The sequence below is a fragment of the Brassica oleracea genome, chromosome C3, assembly GCF_000695525.1.
Source record: "Brassica oleracea var. oleracea cultivar TO1000 chromosome C3, BOL, whole genome shotgun sequence".
In the NCBI taxonomy this organism is placed as follows: Eukaryota; Viridiplantae; Streptophyta; class Magnoliopsida; order Brassicales; family Brassicaceae; genus Brassica; species Brassica oleracea.
Window position 1 is genome coordinate 8,077,445 of NC_027750.1, and position 13,550 is coordinate 8,090,994.

The 13,550-nt window shown below is 31.5% G+C and overlaps 2 protein-coding genes across 3 annotated transcripts; one reads left to right on the forward strand and one right to left on the reverse strand.

The window, feature by feature from the left end:
- The first annotated feature begins 215 nt into the window (after positions 1-215).
- LOC106328568 (polypyrimidine tract-binding protein homolog 2) lies at positions 216-3,305 on the forward strand. 2 transcript variants are annotated; one of them, XM_013767041.1, is made up of 11 exons: positions 216-317; positions 434-626; positions 713-922; positions 1,652-1,714; positions 1,794-1,867; positions 1,961-2,056; positions 2,152-2,209; positions 2,305-2,409; positions 2,486-2,567; positions 2,673-2,785; positions 2,874-3,305. In XM_013767041.1, exons 2-11 carry the CDS (start codon positions 441-443, stop codon positions 3,141-3,143), a joined length of 1,257 nt encoding a protein of 418 aa, XP_013622495.1. In that variant the 5' UTR covers positions 216-317; positions 434-440; the 3' UTR covers positions 3,144-3,305. The 2 variants fall into 2 exon arrangements, with proteins under 2 accessions (XP_013622495.1, XP_013622496.1); XM_013767042.1 differs by lacking the exon at positions 216-317 and adding an exon at positions 1,060-1,117.
- A 2,970-nt stretch (positions 3,306-6,275) lies between these two features.
- LOC106328887 (abscisic acid receptor PYL8) lies at positions 6,276-8,504 on the reverse strand. Its single transcript, XM_013767426.1, has 3 exons — positions 8,127-8,504; positions 7,008-7,223; positions 6,276-6,900 (listed from the first exon to the last, which is right to left on the reverse strand). The coding sequence occupies exons 1-3, from the start codon at positions 8,250-8,252 to the stop codon at positions 6,688-6,690; spliced, it is 555 nt and encodes a 184-aa protein (XP_013622880.1). The 5' UTR covers positions 8,253-8,504; the 3' UTR covers positions 6,276-6,687.
- Positions 8,505-13,550: the final 5,046 nt, after the last annotated feature.

Genomic DNA, 13,550 nt, shown 5'->3' on the forward strand with positions numbered 1-13,550 from the left:
CTAAAGTCTTTTAAAACTCCTAGTCCAATACACCACCCTTTTAAGTGTGTGTTTGTACTAGTGGCAAGTTTTCGGTTTCTCGAGAAAAATATATGGGCTTTGCTTATTCGAAAAAAAAACTAGACGTAATGATAACAGGCCAGTGAAAGAGCAAAGCCCATCTTTATTATCAACCCATTAACGATGACTTTCAAAACGACGACGTTTAACGAAACTGCCCTTCCTCCTAACCCCAATCTCTTTGATACAATCAATCATCTTCTTCCCAAAACGCGAAACCCTAATTTCTCTGCAAGTTCCCAATCAGTGAAGAGGAGGTAACACTCTTTCTCCTTCTATATCATCCATACCATCACGTAGTTATTTTGTTTTGTATCATCTAAACGTAATCGTCTCGATATTGAGATCTAACGATATTCTGATTTTTCTTCAGATCGCCGATGTCTTCCGTTTCAAGCCAGCAACAGTTCCGGTACACGCAGACTCCTTCGAAGGTTCTTCATCTGAGGAACTTGCCTTGGGAATGCACTGAAGAAGAGCTGATCGAGCTCGGGAAGCCCTTTGGCACCGTTGTGAATACGAAGTGCAACGTTGGAGCTAATAAAAATCAAGCTTTCATTGAGTTTGTAAGTGAAGATTGAAGAGGGAGACGTTATTATTGAGTTGAGTTTGTTTTTTTCATTGAAAGTTTGTTTCTTTCTTTATTTTACAGGAAGATTTGAACCAAGCGATACAGATGATTTCGTTCTACGCGTCTTCGTCGGAGCCTGCTCAGGTTCGAGGGAAAACTGTCTACCTACAGTACTCCAACAGGCAGGAGATTGTGAACAACAAAACGGCGGCGGATGTTGTGGGGAATGTGCTTCTTGTGACAGTCGAAGGGGAGGATGCTCGCATGGTCAGCATTGATGTCTTGCATCTGGTTAGTGGATCAACCAATCACCTTTCCTTTTGTTTTTCCTTGGAAAAATTTTAGATTGTTCTTGAAGACATTCTGATAAAACTAGGTTTTAGGTTTTGGAAAGTTTGTTTTTGACGTGAATGTAAATGGATCGGCAGGGCCATGTCAAGGCAATATCTTCAGTGGCAGCTTAATGCATTAGGAGAAAGAGCACATGTGTGTTTGTTTCCTTTCTCCTTTCCCTAACACTGACTCTCTCTCTCTCTTCCCTACTCTTTCCCCCTCACACTTCCCTTTTTATCAAATACTCCAATAGGATCTTACATAGGTGTAGATACTTTGATATGATATGGTGCAAGATCTATCTGCCCTTTTTTTTTGCGATATAGAACTGTTACAAGTTTATGTGATGGATTTTATCCAGAGGTTCATCAATCTCTGCTAACCTATTGAGAAATTTCTTTTTTTTTCCTAGTATGATTGTTTGGTATGTTGGAAGGCACATATCATTTGCCTTCCAGATAGTGTATACAACCTCAGACTTACCACACCATATCATGTTAGTTTAATCTGCTATCCTAACTGTTGTGATGCTGTGCGAATTTAATGTGTACAAGTGCGAACCAGATTTTTCTTGTAGTGTTTCTGAAGTACAAAATAAATACAAATGCTGCAGTGTGGTCTTTAAAGTCTACCCTTTTGTTTGTTTTTTTGGCTTCTGTTGTTCTAATTGCTGGTTTTGCAATGCAGGTATTCTCAGCCTTTGGGTTTGTCCACAAGATTACTACTTTCGAGAAGACAGCTGGATATCAGGTATAATACACCTAGCCTTCACTTGCTTTGTTTTTCGAGTTATGGTACTAATATTGTTTATTGTCTTAATTTCTCTTAGGCACTTGTTCAATTTTCTGACGCAGAAACTGCAACCTCTGCAAGAACTTCCCTCGATGGCAGAAGCATTCCTAGGTGACAGTTTTATTAGTTCTTAGACACTTTTTGGTCTGCTACTTGTTATATGAGAGTCTTAACTTATTACTTTCATCTCATTCTCGGCATTAGTTATCTACTCCCAGAGGAAGTCAGCCAATGCTCTCTTAAAATCACGTACTCAGCTCATACAGATTTGACTGTCAAATTCCAGAGTCATCGGAGCAGGTATGTGTATGTTGAAACATGTTTTGGTTTTACTTGGTGACTGCCGTTGATTCTATGATCATAATAAATTAATCATTTCCTCTCTGATTTTGCAGGGACTATACTAACCCTTATCTTCCTGTGGCTCCATCAGCCATTGATAGTACTGGTCAGGTAAGCAATTTGGGAAACAGTCTCTCTTACTCGAAAAATGCATTTATTATTAAAAATTCTGATTGCTACTTACCTAAACCACTTGCTGGTGATAGGTGATTGTTGGTGTAGACGGCAGGAAGATGGAGCCTGAAAGTAATGTTCTTCTTGCATCCATCGAGAACATGCAGTATGCTGTAACCTTGGATGTTTTACACACGGTAATACTCGCTTGACCATTGAAACCTCATTGAATCTTTCCTTGTGAAAATATTAATTTTCTATATGAACGAGTAGGTTTTTGCGGCATTTGGAGCTGTTCAAAAGATTGCAATGTTTGACAAGAATGGTGGGGTACAGGCATTGATTCAATACCCAGGTGAAAAAATACATCTTATTATATAAAAGATGCTCTGTTTTCCATTGTCATTATGATCTGTAAGCAAATTCTCAAATGATATTGGCGTTTTTTTTAAATAATCAGATGTGCAAACGGCTGTGGTGGCGAAGGGAGCATTGGAAGGACACTGTATTTATGAGGGTGGGTTTTGTAAGCTACACATCACTTACTCGCGCCACACTGACCTCAGCATAAAGGTAAGTATAGTTTAGTTAGTTAGCAAATATCCCCCCCTCTATATAAAGTTCCAACTGCGAATGTTTTGGGTTATTTTGTATTTTTCAGGTGAACAATGATAGAAGCAGAGACTACACAATGCCTGACGCGGCTGTTGCGATGGCTCCACAGCCCAGCCATAATCCATACCCGGGTAATTCACAGCAATACCATGCAGCAGGTGCGAGCCATTACCAGCAGCAGCCACAAGGGGGATGGGGTCAATCAGGAGGGCAAGGCCACGATCCCTACATGGCAGCACCGTCGATGCATCAAGGTCCGGGTGGTCATATGCCGCCACACCATTATGGTGGTGGTCCTTCTGGTCCAATGCATTAGAAAGAAGAAAACGTTTTAAAAGTCGAAGACTGAAGTTGTTTTAATCCCTCTCTCTTACACATTCCTCTGTTTTCTTTTTGTTTTGTTGTTGTTGAGTTTATGGAACACACATTACTCAGTGTCCGAATGATCATTATCATATTAACCATTTGGTTTTATCCATCATTTTGTCTTCTTAGAAATGTGATAGTTGCACTTAACCTTTGTCTCTCACTCACTAAATTTATCAACTGTGCTTAACATTGAGAATCTGGATAAAGGTTATATTTATTTACTAAACTCTCTGAGAAGGTAAACGAAGGGATATTCAAAAACCCTAAAACCCAAAGTAACAATCAACTCCAATGTCTTGTTCCACTCTTCAAGAAGAAGTTTCTGATTGTGGTGTTGCTTATTGGGTTATGGCGGCTGTAAGGAGAGCTATTGAGAAGGTCATCGAATGGGAAGCTCTGTCATCGATCATCATGTTAGTTTACCCAGTGAACATTTTATGTTGCATTTGAACGGAATAAATTTCGAATAGCGGCTTCATTGTTACCTTATCCTAATAAATTTGCTTGCTGCAGAATGTCAAAACATTTAAGGATGTAAAGGGTTGTGATGGTGCAAAACAAGAGCTTGAAGAAGTGGTAGAATATCTAAAAAGACCCATTAAAGTTTACCCGTCTTGGAGGAAAGTTGCCAAGGGTGTAATCTCTTATATTTGGTAATTATATCTTCTCGCTTGCATGTTACTTGGTTCTGTCCTATTAATCTACTTAAGGTTAAAGTAAGTTCACATATTGATACATTTCCTAAAATGTTTGCTTCCAGGGAATTCTTCTTACAGGGGCACCTGGTACTGGAAAGACATTGCTGGCTAAAGTAAGTTTTCATATAGCATTATCTATTGTCATCTCTTGTTGAATGGGATAGGCATCAAATAGTTAAATATCATTTGTGTGTGCGCTTTTAAGTCACACTCCATTTAATCATAAAACTCTTTTTAAGCTACCAATACTTTGACTTGCTGCAGTTAACTGACCCAGGTTAAATATTTTAGGCGATTGATCCACAAAGCAACTATAATGCCACGTATATCTGCGTTGGGAATGGGTACGCAGTTACCTTCAACCGATGAAACATTAGTGAGCAAGAAACAGTTATTAGCTAGTGTTGATGTATGTATGAGAAGAAGAGTCGCTGAAAAACTCATATTCGGCCTGGACCATATCACCACTGAAGCAAGTAGCGATGTGTCTCAGGCCATAGAACTTGCTCAATATAATGGTAAATCTCATGCTATAACCTTCATATGACACGAACCATATCACCTCCGGCCTGAGATTTTAGGGGCACTTAGTTAAAATTTTAATATATCTTTTTTTTTTAATGAATTTTGGGGGTTTGTTTTTAAAATAAATTTGGGAACCTATGTCTATGTAATTTTTTTCATCCGGCTTTGCCCAGGACAGGTCCTACCTCTAGTTGTTGTAATAGTAATGGTTTTGGTTTGATGTAGAAAGTATCAAGTTGTGGGATGAGTGAGGCAATAGGTTCATATAAAAGAAAGACCAAGTTCTGAAATGCAATCAAACATCGATGCAGAGGTAGGAGACTCTCTGATATAGAGAATATTTAGAATAAATATCTTAATTATTTAGTGTTTTATTTATTGTTTGGATAATTATCTTTAATGTTTTAGGGTTTTTATGATTTCTTATATATAGCCGTCTGAGCTTAAGGTTGTATGGAGATTATGATTTGATTAATAAAATGAGTTTTCCTAAAAAAGGTTTCTATAAACCACGAGTATTTTCAAACCCTAAAGAGCTTTTGATTAAGCACTGTGAAGAGTATTCACAAACCCTAGTTTCCGGATATTCTTAGAATCAACGGATCTAGTTTTATCCCTAGAAGCTTCCGCTACATCACTCTCTCTCTTTCTTTATTCATTTTCTTCTAGTTTGTGCTTGTTCAAATCCCACTTTGCTCGTCCAAGTGTCTGATCATTCATCTGTGGTGGTGTTGTCACTTGTGGTTAGGTTGTGAAACTTCTTCGAGAGGCATAAGAGCGAGTGAAATCTCTGTTGAAACGGGTTTGTTTGTGCAAGGTTTTGCGCTAGTCACATTCTTTTACTCTTACCGGAACTGTATTAATAAAGTCTGTTCTTATTTGTGTGTTTCGTCCAGCATGAGAAGCAGCTACACACGTTAGCAAACGCACTTCTAGAGTATGAAACGCTAACCGCAGAGGACATAAATCTTATTCTCCTTCCAAGCCAAGAAGCAAAGAAGTTACACTATTCAAAAACACACCCTTTCTTTTGGGCGAAAAGGGGTGGTTCAAAGCTTTTGTACATAGTAAGCTAAATACAAAACAAAAAAACAAAACATGTGCAACAAAAAAAAAAATAGCAGGTAAAGTTATTGATCTCATGTTATAAATTAATTGAGTTAAAAAAAAAATTAATTTAGTATAAATTAATTAAGTTCCAGGTCTCATTAGGTTCACTTAGACCTGGAACATTTTTCTCCATCTTATGAAAGAAATGTAAAAGAACATTGAAAGGAATGAAATTGTATTGTAGTTATTATCCTCTCTTGTGATTTTTTGAAGACAAAAATCTTATTGCAAGTCCTCTAAATGTTTTCAAGTGAAACTGGCTAATGAAATTTAGAAAGGAAAAAAACTTATACACATTTTTTAGTAAAATGGAAACATTGTTTAATGGAGCTATTATACCTGTCCATGTGAGCTATTTGAATATTTAAGTTTCACCATTCCAAACGGACAAACGTATAATAAACTCAGAGTACACTTAACCAATTTTAAAAAAATACTAAACAAAGAAGTACCTTTTACAGGTAATGGAGCTAATATATGTTTCCACAATCACAAGTCAAGACAAAATCTAAAAACTATCGATCTTTTTCCTTAATGGAGATTTTCACATCCCATAGATGCTATTGGTTCAATAAAGTTAGTAATCATACAACAAAAAAAAGGTAGAAAAAATAATATTAAGAAGGAACTGTGGCCATTATGGGTGCAACCAACTTTTAAGTGTTAATGGAGATTTTCACATCCCATAGATGCTATTGGTTCAATAAAGTTAGTAATCATAAAACAAAAAAAAAAGGTAGAAAAAATAAAATTAAGAAGGAACTGTGGCCATTATGGGTGCAACCAACTTTTAAGTGTTACAAAAAAAAGGGAAGAAGAGTGGAACCCCATGATCACATCTTTTAACATGTCTCTCTGCAAATTGTAAAGATTCCTGCAAGTGGTGGCAAAAGCCAAATCTCCAAAATCATATTTTGGATCTTCAGAGAAGAAAGAAACCAAAAATATTCATCAAATTGACAAACAAAAAAAAGTGTTAAATAAAGAAACTTATTATTATGTAAACGGTAAAATGGCGATTATTATTTGCCTTGTCCATCCTCAAAGAGACACTCTCTTTTTCCCTTTGAAAGCTTCATCCACCGCACCGAATCTTTCTCTCTTGACTCCACATTTCATTAAGTTTCTTCAATCTCTCTCTCTTCTCTTAGACTCTGTTCATGTGGAAGCTGTTGTGTCTTGAACCGCAAGGCGTTGGGAGATATCAGCTAAAGATTTAAGATTGCATTTGATCAAAGCCTCCACAAAGTAACAAGTCTCATCGTTTGTGTTCCCTTCTGGTACATCTACCACAAAGGACTCGATCACAAGCGTCCCTATTCTTCCTCCTTCAATGGTCTCAGGGTGAAGAGAGATAACTGATGAATAGTTCTAATCACATTTAATAAACAGAGCAACATGAATTAGAAAAAATGGGGTTTTAATACAAATGAAACATTGATTTAAAAAAAGAAAGAAATAAAGGTTGGTGCGTTTACCTTGAGTCTGTGATCTCCACCAACGATCCTCATGCTGAGAATATGCTCGTTCTCATCAAGCAACTCCAATCTCTCAGTGCTTCTAGTAGCTGGTAATCCTGACTTTACATCAACTTCTCTTACAGTACCAATCTCCATGTTTCCTTTCACCACACATTTACTGATAAATGGTTTGTACTTCTGTGGCTGATCGAATCTTCTCACAAGGGACCATACCTAATATAACCAAACAGATGATCAAAACCTAATGCATACAAAAGATTTTCCTTTTTTATTATAAAATCTAAAAATTTCTAAATCATCTCTTTCCCTCTACTTCAGTTACATTTACCACAAGAGATTTAGAAAACCTTCATCATAACCAGTTTGTAGATCATCTAGTCAAATCTATTCGCCCCAATCTAGCACTAAATGAAGAATATAATGCAAGAAACAGATGATAAATGCAATAAGTTAAACGACACAAAGATTTAATGTTATTTAGAAAATTAGTTAGAAAGATCTTGTTATTGGAGAAGATTTCAAATCTTAGAATACTATTGGAGTTATAAAACACACAAAAATATACTCTCTTGTTTCAAAACAATACATGTTTTAGAATTTTCAGACATATTAATAAAAACATATTAAACGTTAGTTATAAATACATAGGTTTTTGCGATTATTTGTTTTCTATAGTTCCAAGACAATAAGAAATCAAGAAATTTAATTAATGTTTTTGAAATTTACAATTGATCATTATTGATAATAAAATGCATCGAAAAATACAAAATATATAGTTTTGAAACAAAAAAAAAATTCTAAAACATACATAAAAGGAGGAAGTATATAAGAAATGAACAAGATCCCGGCTAACTAATGAAACCGGATCCGACCATATACAAGACATGTCAATAAGAATTTCTATAACCAATCTTTATCTAAAAAGAAAAAAAAACTTCTATAACTAAACAATCAGTAGAACTAGATGAGAGATTCACATATCTATATGGGATTTGACAAAAAAATAAAAAAAAGAACTTATGAGTCAACATATATACATTAACGACGTAATCATAGAGGGAAAAAAAAAACAGAGTGCATGTAGAAGCAAGAGAGAAGAAGAAGACGAAGGTTTACTATATGAACAGGAGCTTGGATGTGTTTAACCAGCGTAGAGCTGCACTGATTCTCCAGAAGCGCATGCTTATGGTGCCTCCTTATATACTCTCTCTCCTGATTCATCTCCGTCCCGTTAGCTTCCATCTTCTTCTTCCTCCTCCGTCTACGTCACGTTTTCGTGTGGACAAGCACACAAACACACAAAAGAGGTAAGATCGAGCTTCTGAAGTAATCACTGCTGTTATTCAACTCGTTGGAGATCTGATCTCGGAGTCTAGATCCTCCTGTAAAAGCGTGAATGTGAAGAAGGATAGATTTGAGTCGCCGTCTCTCTCTTTCTTTCTTTAGAGGAAGAGAGAAGACTCCTTCCCAACAAACTTTTCTCTCTCTCTGTCTTTCTTGATATTTTTTAAATCTTAACTAATTAAATAGTCTGAGATATTTAAACTGTAAAATAAAAAAAAGTAAAACTGATTGATTGGATAGACGAAGGTCTTTCCACTACTCATTGGACAGTTTTTTATCCCTCTGAGTTCAGAATTTTACAGAAATGCCATTCTCTGTCGATTTCTCGATGGTTTCGTTTATTGACGATTTTACCCCTTAAATGTGTTAATTATTAAGTTTCTGATTGGTAAAAAAACACGATTCCTATAGTTGTTTTAGCCTATGAGCCCTGAGTCAATTACTGAAAATTTTATTCTTTTTTTCTGTCTCATTTCGATAAAAAAAGTAGAACACGTAACTATTTCATCCAAAAAAACCGTAGAATACGTCACTGTTAAAGTTATAAAGTTACTATTATTACATCATCTAACTTGGAATCGCCAAGACTTTTTAATTTTTGAATCGCCAAGACTTATTGCCCTGCTAATTAATCGTGATTGGTTATTTATTCACTTTATATAATTGTCCCAACTTAAGAGTTTGGTTAAACCACAAAGTAGAGTCAGAGCGGACTGGTAGGGTTATATAATTGTTTTTTTTATAGTTTGATCCGCGCGGGATTGATTTTTATGTTTTTATAAATTGTTTAGTGATATTTTTAAGTATATAAATATATGTTATTTGGATATTTTTAGGTTCCTACAAATCTACCCGAATCTGGAAGAATTCGACTCGGACACAGTCCAGAAATATACAATATTCGTTGTATGCTCGACATTTGTTGTCATGGTTTATACACGGATTTTTTTAAAATCCAAAAAACCATAATATCCAAAAACCGATCTATAAACGAAAATGCCTATGTTTAACTAATTATGTAAACATATATATATAATTATTTTTGTTAACTGGTTTGAATTTTTGTCATTAATGAAGTAATTTCATTCAAACATGTGAAATTATTATAGTTAACACATAAAATAAATGACGTCAAATTATTATTGTAAATATTATTAATGAAGTAGTTTGGAAAACTGAAAAACTGAATGTAAAAAATGTAGTAATACTTAAAATATGTAATTTTTGTTTTGAACTTTTATAATAAATGATGTCAAATTATGTGGAAAATAAAATTAATAAAATGCTTTAAATTGGTTAAAAAGAAATGAACAAGATGTAAAAAAAATCACTTATAATAGGTAATTATTGTTTCGTATTTCAGTTTTAATAGAATAGATAAAACATTAAGCATAAGTTTATTGTTTTTTCTTATTAGTTATATATAAATGCATAATAAGCTTAATATAAGTATATATGACTAAATTAAATGACACACATAACTAAATAAAATGACTAAAATAATAGATAGATTTGTTATTTGTACTAAATCTATAATTGAGTTAGTAACAGTTTATTTCAAGAAAAAAATATTATAATGAAACAATAGTATCATATTAGCAGCCATAGTTCTACTGATTTATTTTTAAAGCGATCACTCTTTTTCTTATTATTTGGCTATAGTGTAGCACAATGGGCAGCACTCGTGTATTTATAACAATTTTTATATATTCATAGATTTATTTTTAATTTATCAGTAATACGTTTGAAAATTTACATGAGATAGATAATTTCAATCCTATATTTTACAGTTTATTGTTCTCTTTATGTGCCCAGTCCATAGATTGCAATCTTCGAATGGCCGAATATAATGGGAATTTAAATAAACTATACGTGATTTATTATCTTCTAGATAAAATATTGTTGTAGAATTTCATTATATTTAGGAAAACGAATATTTGTTACTAAACGTAGATTAAAATCTTTAATTTTTTTGAACTATCTTAAGTTTTACTAAGAAAATATATGTGATGTAAATGTAGGTTATTCACTTTAACGGTTACGGTATTTAAATCATATATATTAATATACTGATTATTTAATTGTTTGAAACCTATAATTTCATGGTTTAGTCTTGTGGTGATAGTTTGGTTAATCTATTATGTGTTTACATGATTCATTAACTAAATAAGTGCCCACAAATTTATGTGTTTGTTTTCTGCTAAAAGAATTTATGTGCTTGTTCTGGTTATTTCATTTATACTGTAATTTTTTTTTAAATCTAACTTATATTTAAAAATAAATTTTATTAAATATTATAGATTTTACTATTTTCTTACTAATATTTAATATAGATTTGATATATATTAAATCAATTTGTATTAAACTAATAAAAATGATATAAAGTTGTATAATTATAAAAAATTTAGCCTAAAAATATTTATAAAATTTGTAGGTATATAAAAAACTAATGATCTTACGATTAGATATTTAAAATTTTAAAAATTGTAGAAATTTTTGAAAGCTTTTGTAATACAAATTGGATAATTATAGAAAAATAATAATATTTTGAAATTTGAAATGTTATATATGAATATATTTATTTTATAGATGATTTATGAGCTATTACGATATTTTAAAAAAAATTATACAAAAAAAAAATATCAATATTGAATGTAATATATGAATTATTACCATATTCTAATAAGTTTGTCAAAAATATAAATCAACATTAAATGAAATTATCCATGTCATATTTTACGGAAGTCATGTCATCAATTTTAGTAGCCATGTCATATTTGTTTTGTGAAATTGATTGTAAAGAGGACATGTAGCAAAAATACTTCGCAAATATAGGAGGGTGTATTCAATCTAAAATTTGAGGTCATTTGATTTTTAATGAGGTTTTAGATGATTTTAAAGAATTGCAGAGAATAAAATAATTTTTGTTAAACCACTCTAAAATATCACATAAAACCATGAGATTTGAGTTTTAATTTTTTTTAACTAAGAAACTCCACCCAAACACTCTAAAATCACTTAAAACTTTAAAATTCCACAACTTAAAATATTTTCAATAACAGTAGATTTCAGAGTACTTTATAAAATGTCAAGTTCAATAACACTGGATTTTAAATAAGTTTTTAAAATTCATCTTTCAATAACACTGGATTTATAATAATTTGAAATGTTATATATGAATATATTTATTTTATAGATGATGTATGAGCTATTATCATATTTAAAAAAACGTTTACCAAAAAGAAATATCAATATTAAATGTAATATATGAATTATTACCATATTCTAATAAGTTTACCAAAAATATAAATCAACATTAAATGAAATTATCCATGTCATATTTTACGGAAGCCATGTCATCAATTTCAGTAGCCATGTCATATTTGTTTTGTGAAATTGATTGTAGAGAGGACATGTAGCAAAAATACTTCGCAAATATAGGAGGGTGTATTCAATCTAAAATTTGAGGTCATTTGATTTTTAATGAGGTTTTAGATGATTTTAAAGAATTGCAGAGAATAAAATAATTTTTGTTAAACCACTCTAAAATATCACATAAAACCATGAGATTTGAGTTTTAATTTTTTTTAACTAAGAAACTCCACCCAAACACTCTAAAATCACTTAAAACTTTAAAATTCCACAACTTAAAATATTTTCAATAACAGTAGATTTCAGAGTACTTTATAAAATGTCAAGTTCAATAACACTGGATTTTAAATAAGTTTTTAAAATTCATCTTTCAATAACACTGGATTTATAATAATTTGAAATGTTATATATGAATATATTTATTTTATAGATGATGTATGAGCTATTATCATATTTAAAAAAACGTTTACCAAAAAGAAATATCAATATTAAATGTAATATATGAATTATTACCATATTCTAATAAGTTTACCAAAAATATAAATCAACATTAAATGAAATTATCCATGTCATATTTTACGGAAGCCATGTCATCAATTTCAGTAGCCATGTCATATTTGTTTTGTGAAATTGATTGTAGAGAGGACATGTAGCAAAAATACTTCGCAAATATAGGAGGGTGTATTCAATCTAAAATTTGAGGTCATTTGATTTTTAATGAGGTTTTAGATGATTTTAAAGAATTGCAGAGAATAAAATAATTTTTGTTAAACCACTCTAAAATATCACATAAAACCATGAGATTTGAGTTTTAATTTTTTTTAACTAAGAAACTCCACCCAAACACTCTAAAATCACTTAAAACTTTAAAATTCCACAACTTAAAATATTTTCAATAACAGTAGATTTCAGAGTACTTTATAAAATGTCAAGTTCAATAACACTGGATTTTAAATAAGTTTTTAAAATTCATCTTTCAATAACACTGGATTTATAATAATTTGAAATGTTATATATGAATATATTTATTTTATAGATGATGTATGAGCTATTATCATATTTAAAAAAACGTTTACCAAAAAGAAATATCAATATTAAATGTAATATATGAATTATTACCATATTCTAATAAGTTTACCAAAAATATAAATCAACATTAAATGAAATTATCCATGTCATATTTTACGGAAGCCATGTCATCAATTTCAGTAGCCATGTCATATTTGTTTTGTGAAATTGATTGTAGAGAGGACATGTAGCAAAAATACTTCGCAAATATAGGAGGGTGTATTCAATCTAAAATTTGAGGTCATTTGATTTTTAATGAGGTTTTAGATGATTTTAAAGAATTGCAGAGAATAAAATAATTTTTGTTAAACCACTCTAAAATATCACATAAAACCATGAGATTTGAGTTTTAATTTTTTTTAACTAAGAAACTCCACCCAAACACTCTAAAATCACTTAAAACTTTAAAATTCCACAACTTAAAATATTTTCAATAACAGTAGATTTCAGAGTACTTTATAAAATGTCAAGTTCAATAACACTGGATTTTAAATAAGTTTTTAAAATTCATCTTTCAATAACACTGGATTTATAATAATTTGAAATGTTATATATGAATATATTTATTTTATAGATGATGTATGAGCTATTATCATATTTAAAAAAACGTTTACCAAAAAGAAATATCAATATTAAATGTAATATATGAATTATTACCATATTCTAATAAGTTTACCAAAAATATAAATCAACATTAAATGAAATTATCCATGTCATATTTTACGGAAGCCATGTCATCAATTTCAGTAGCCATGT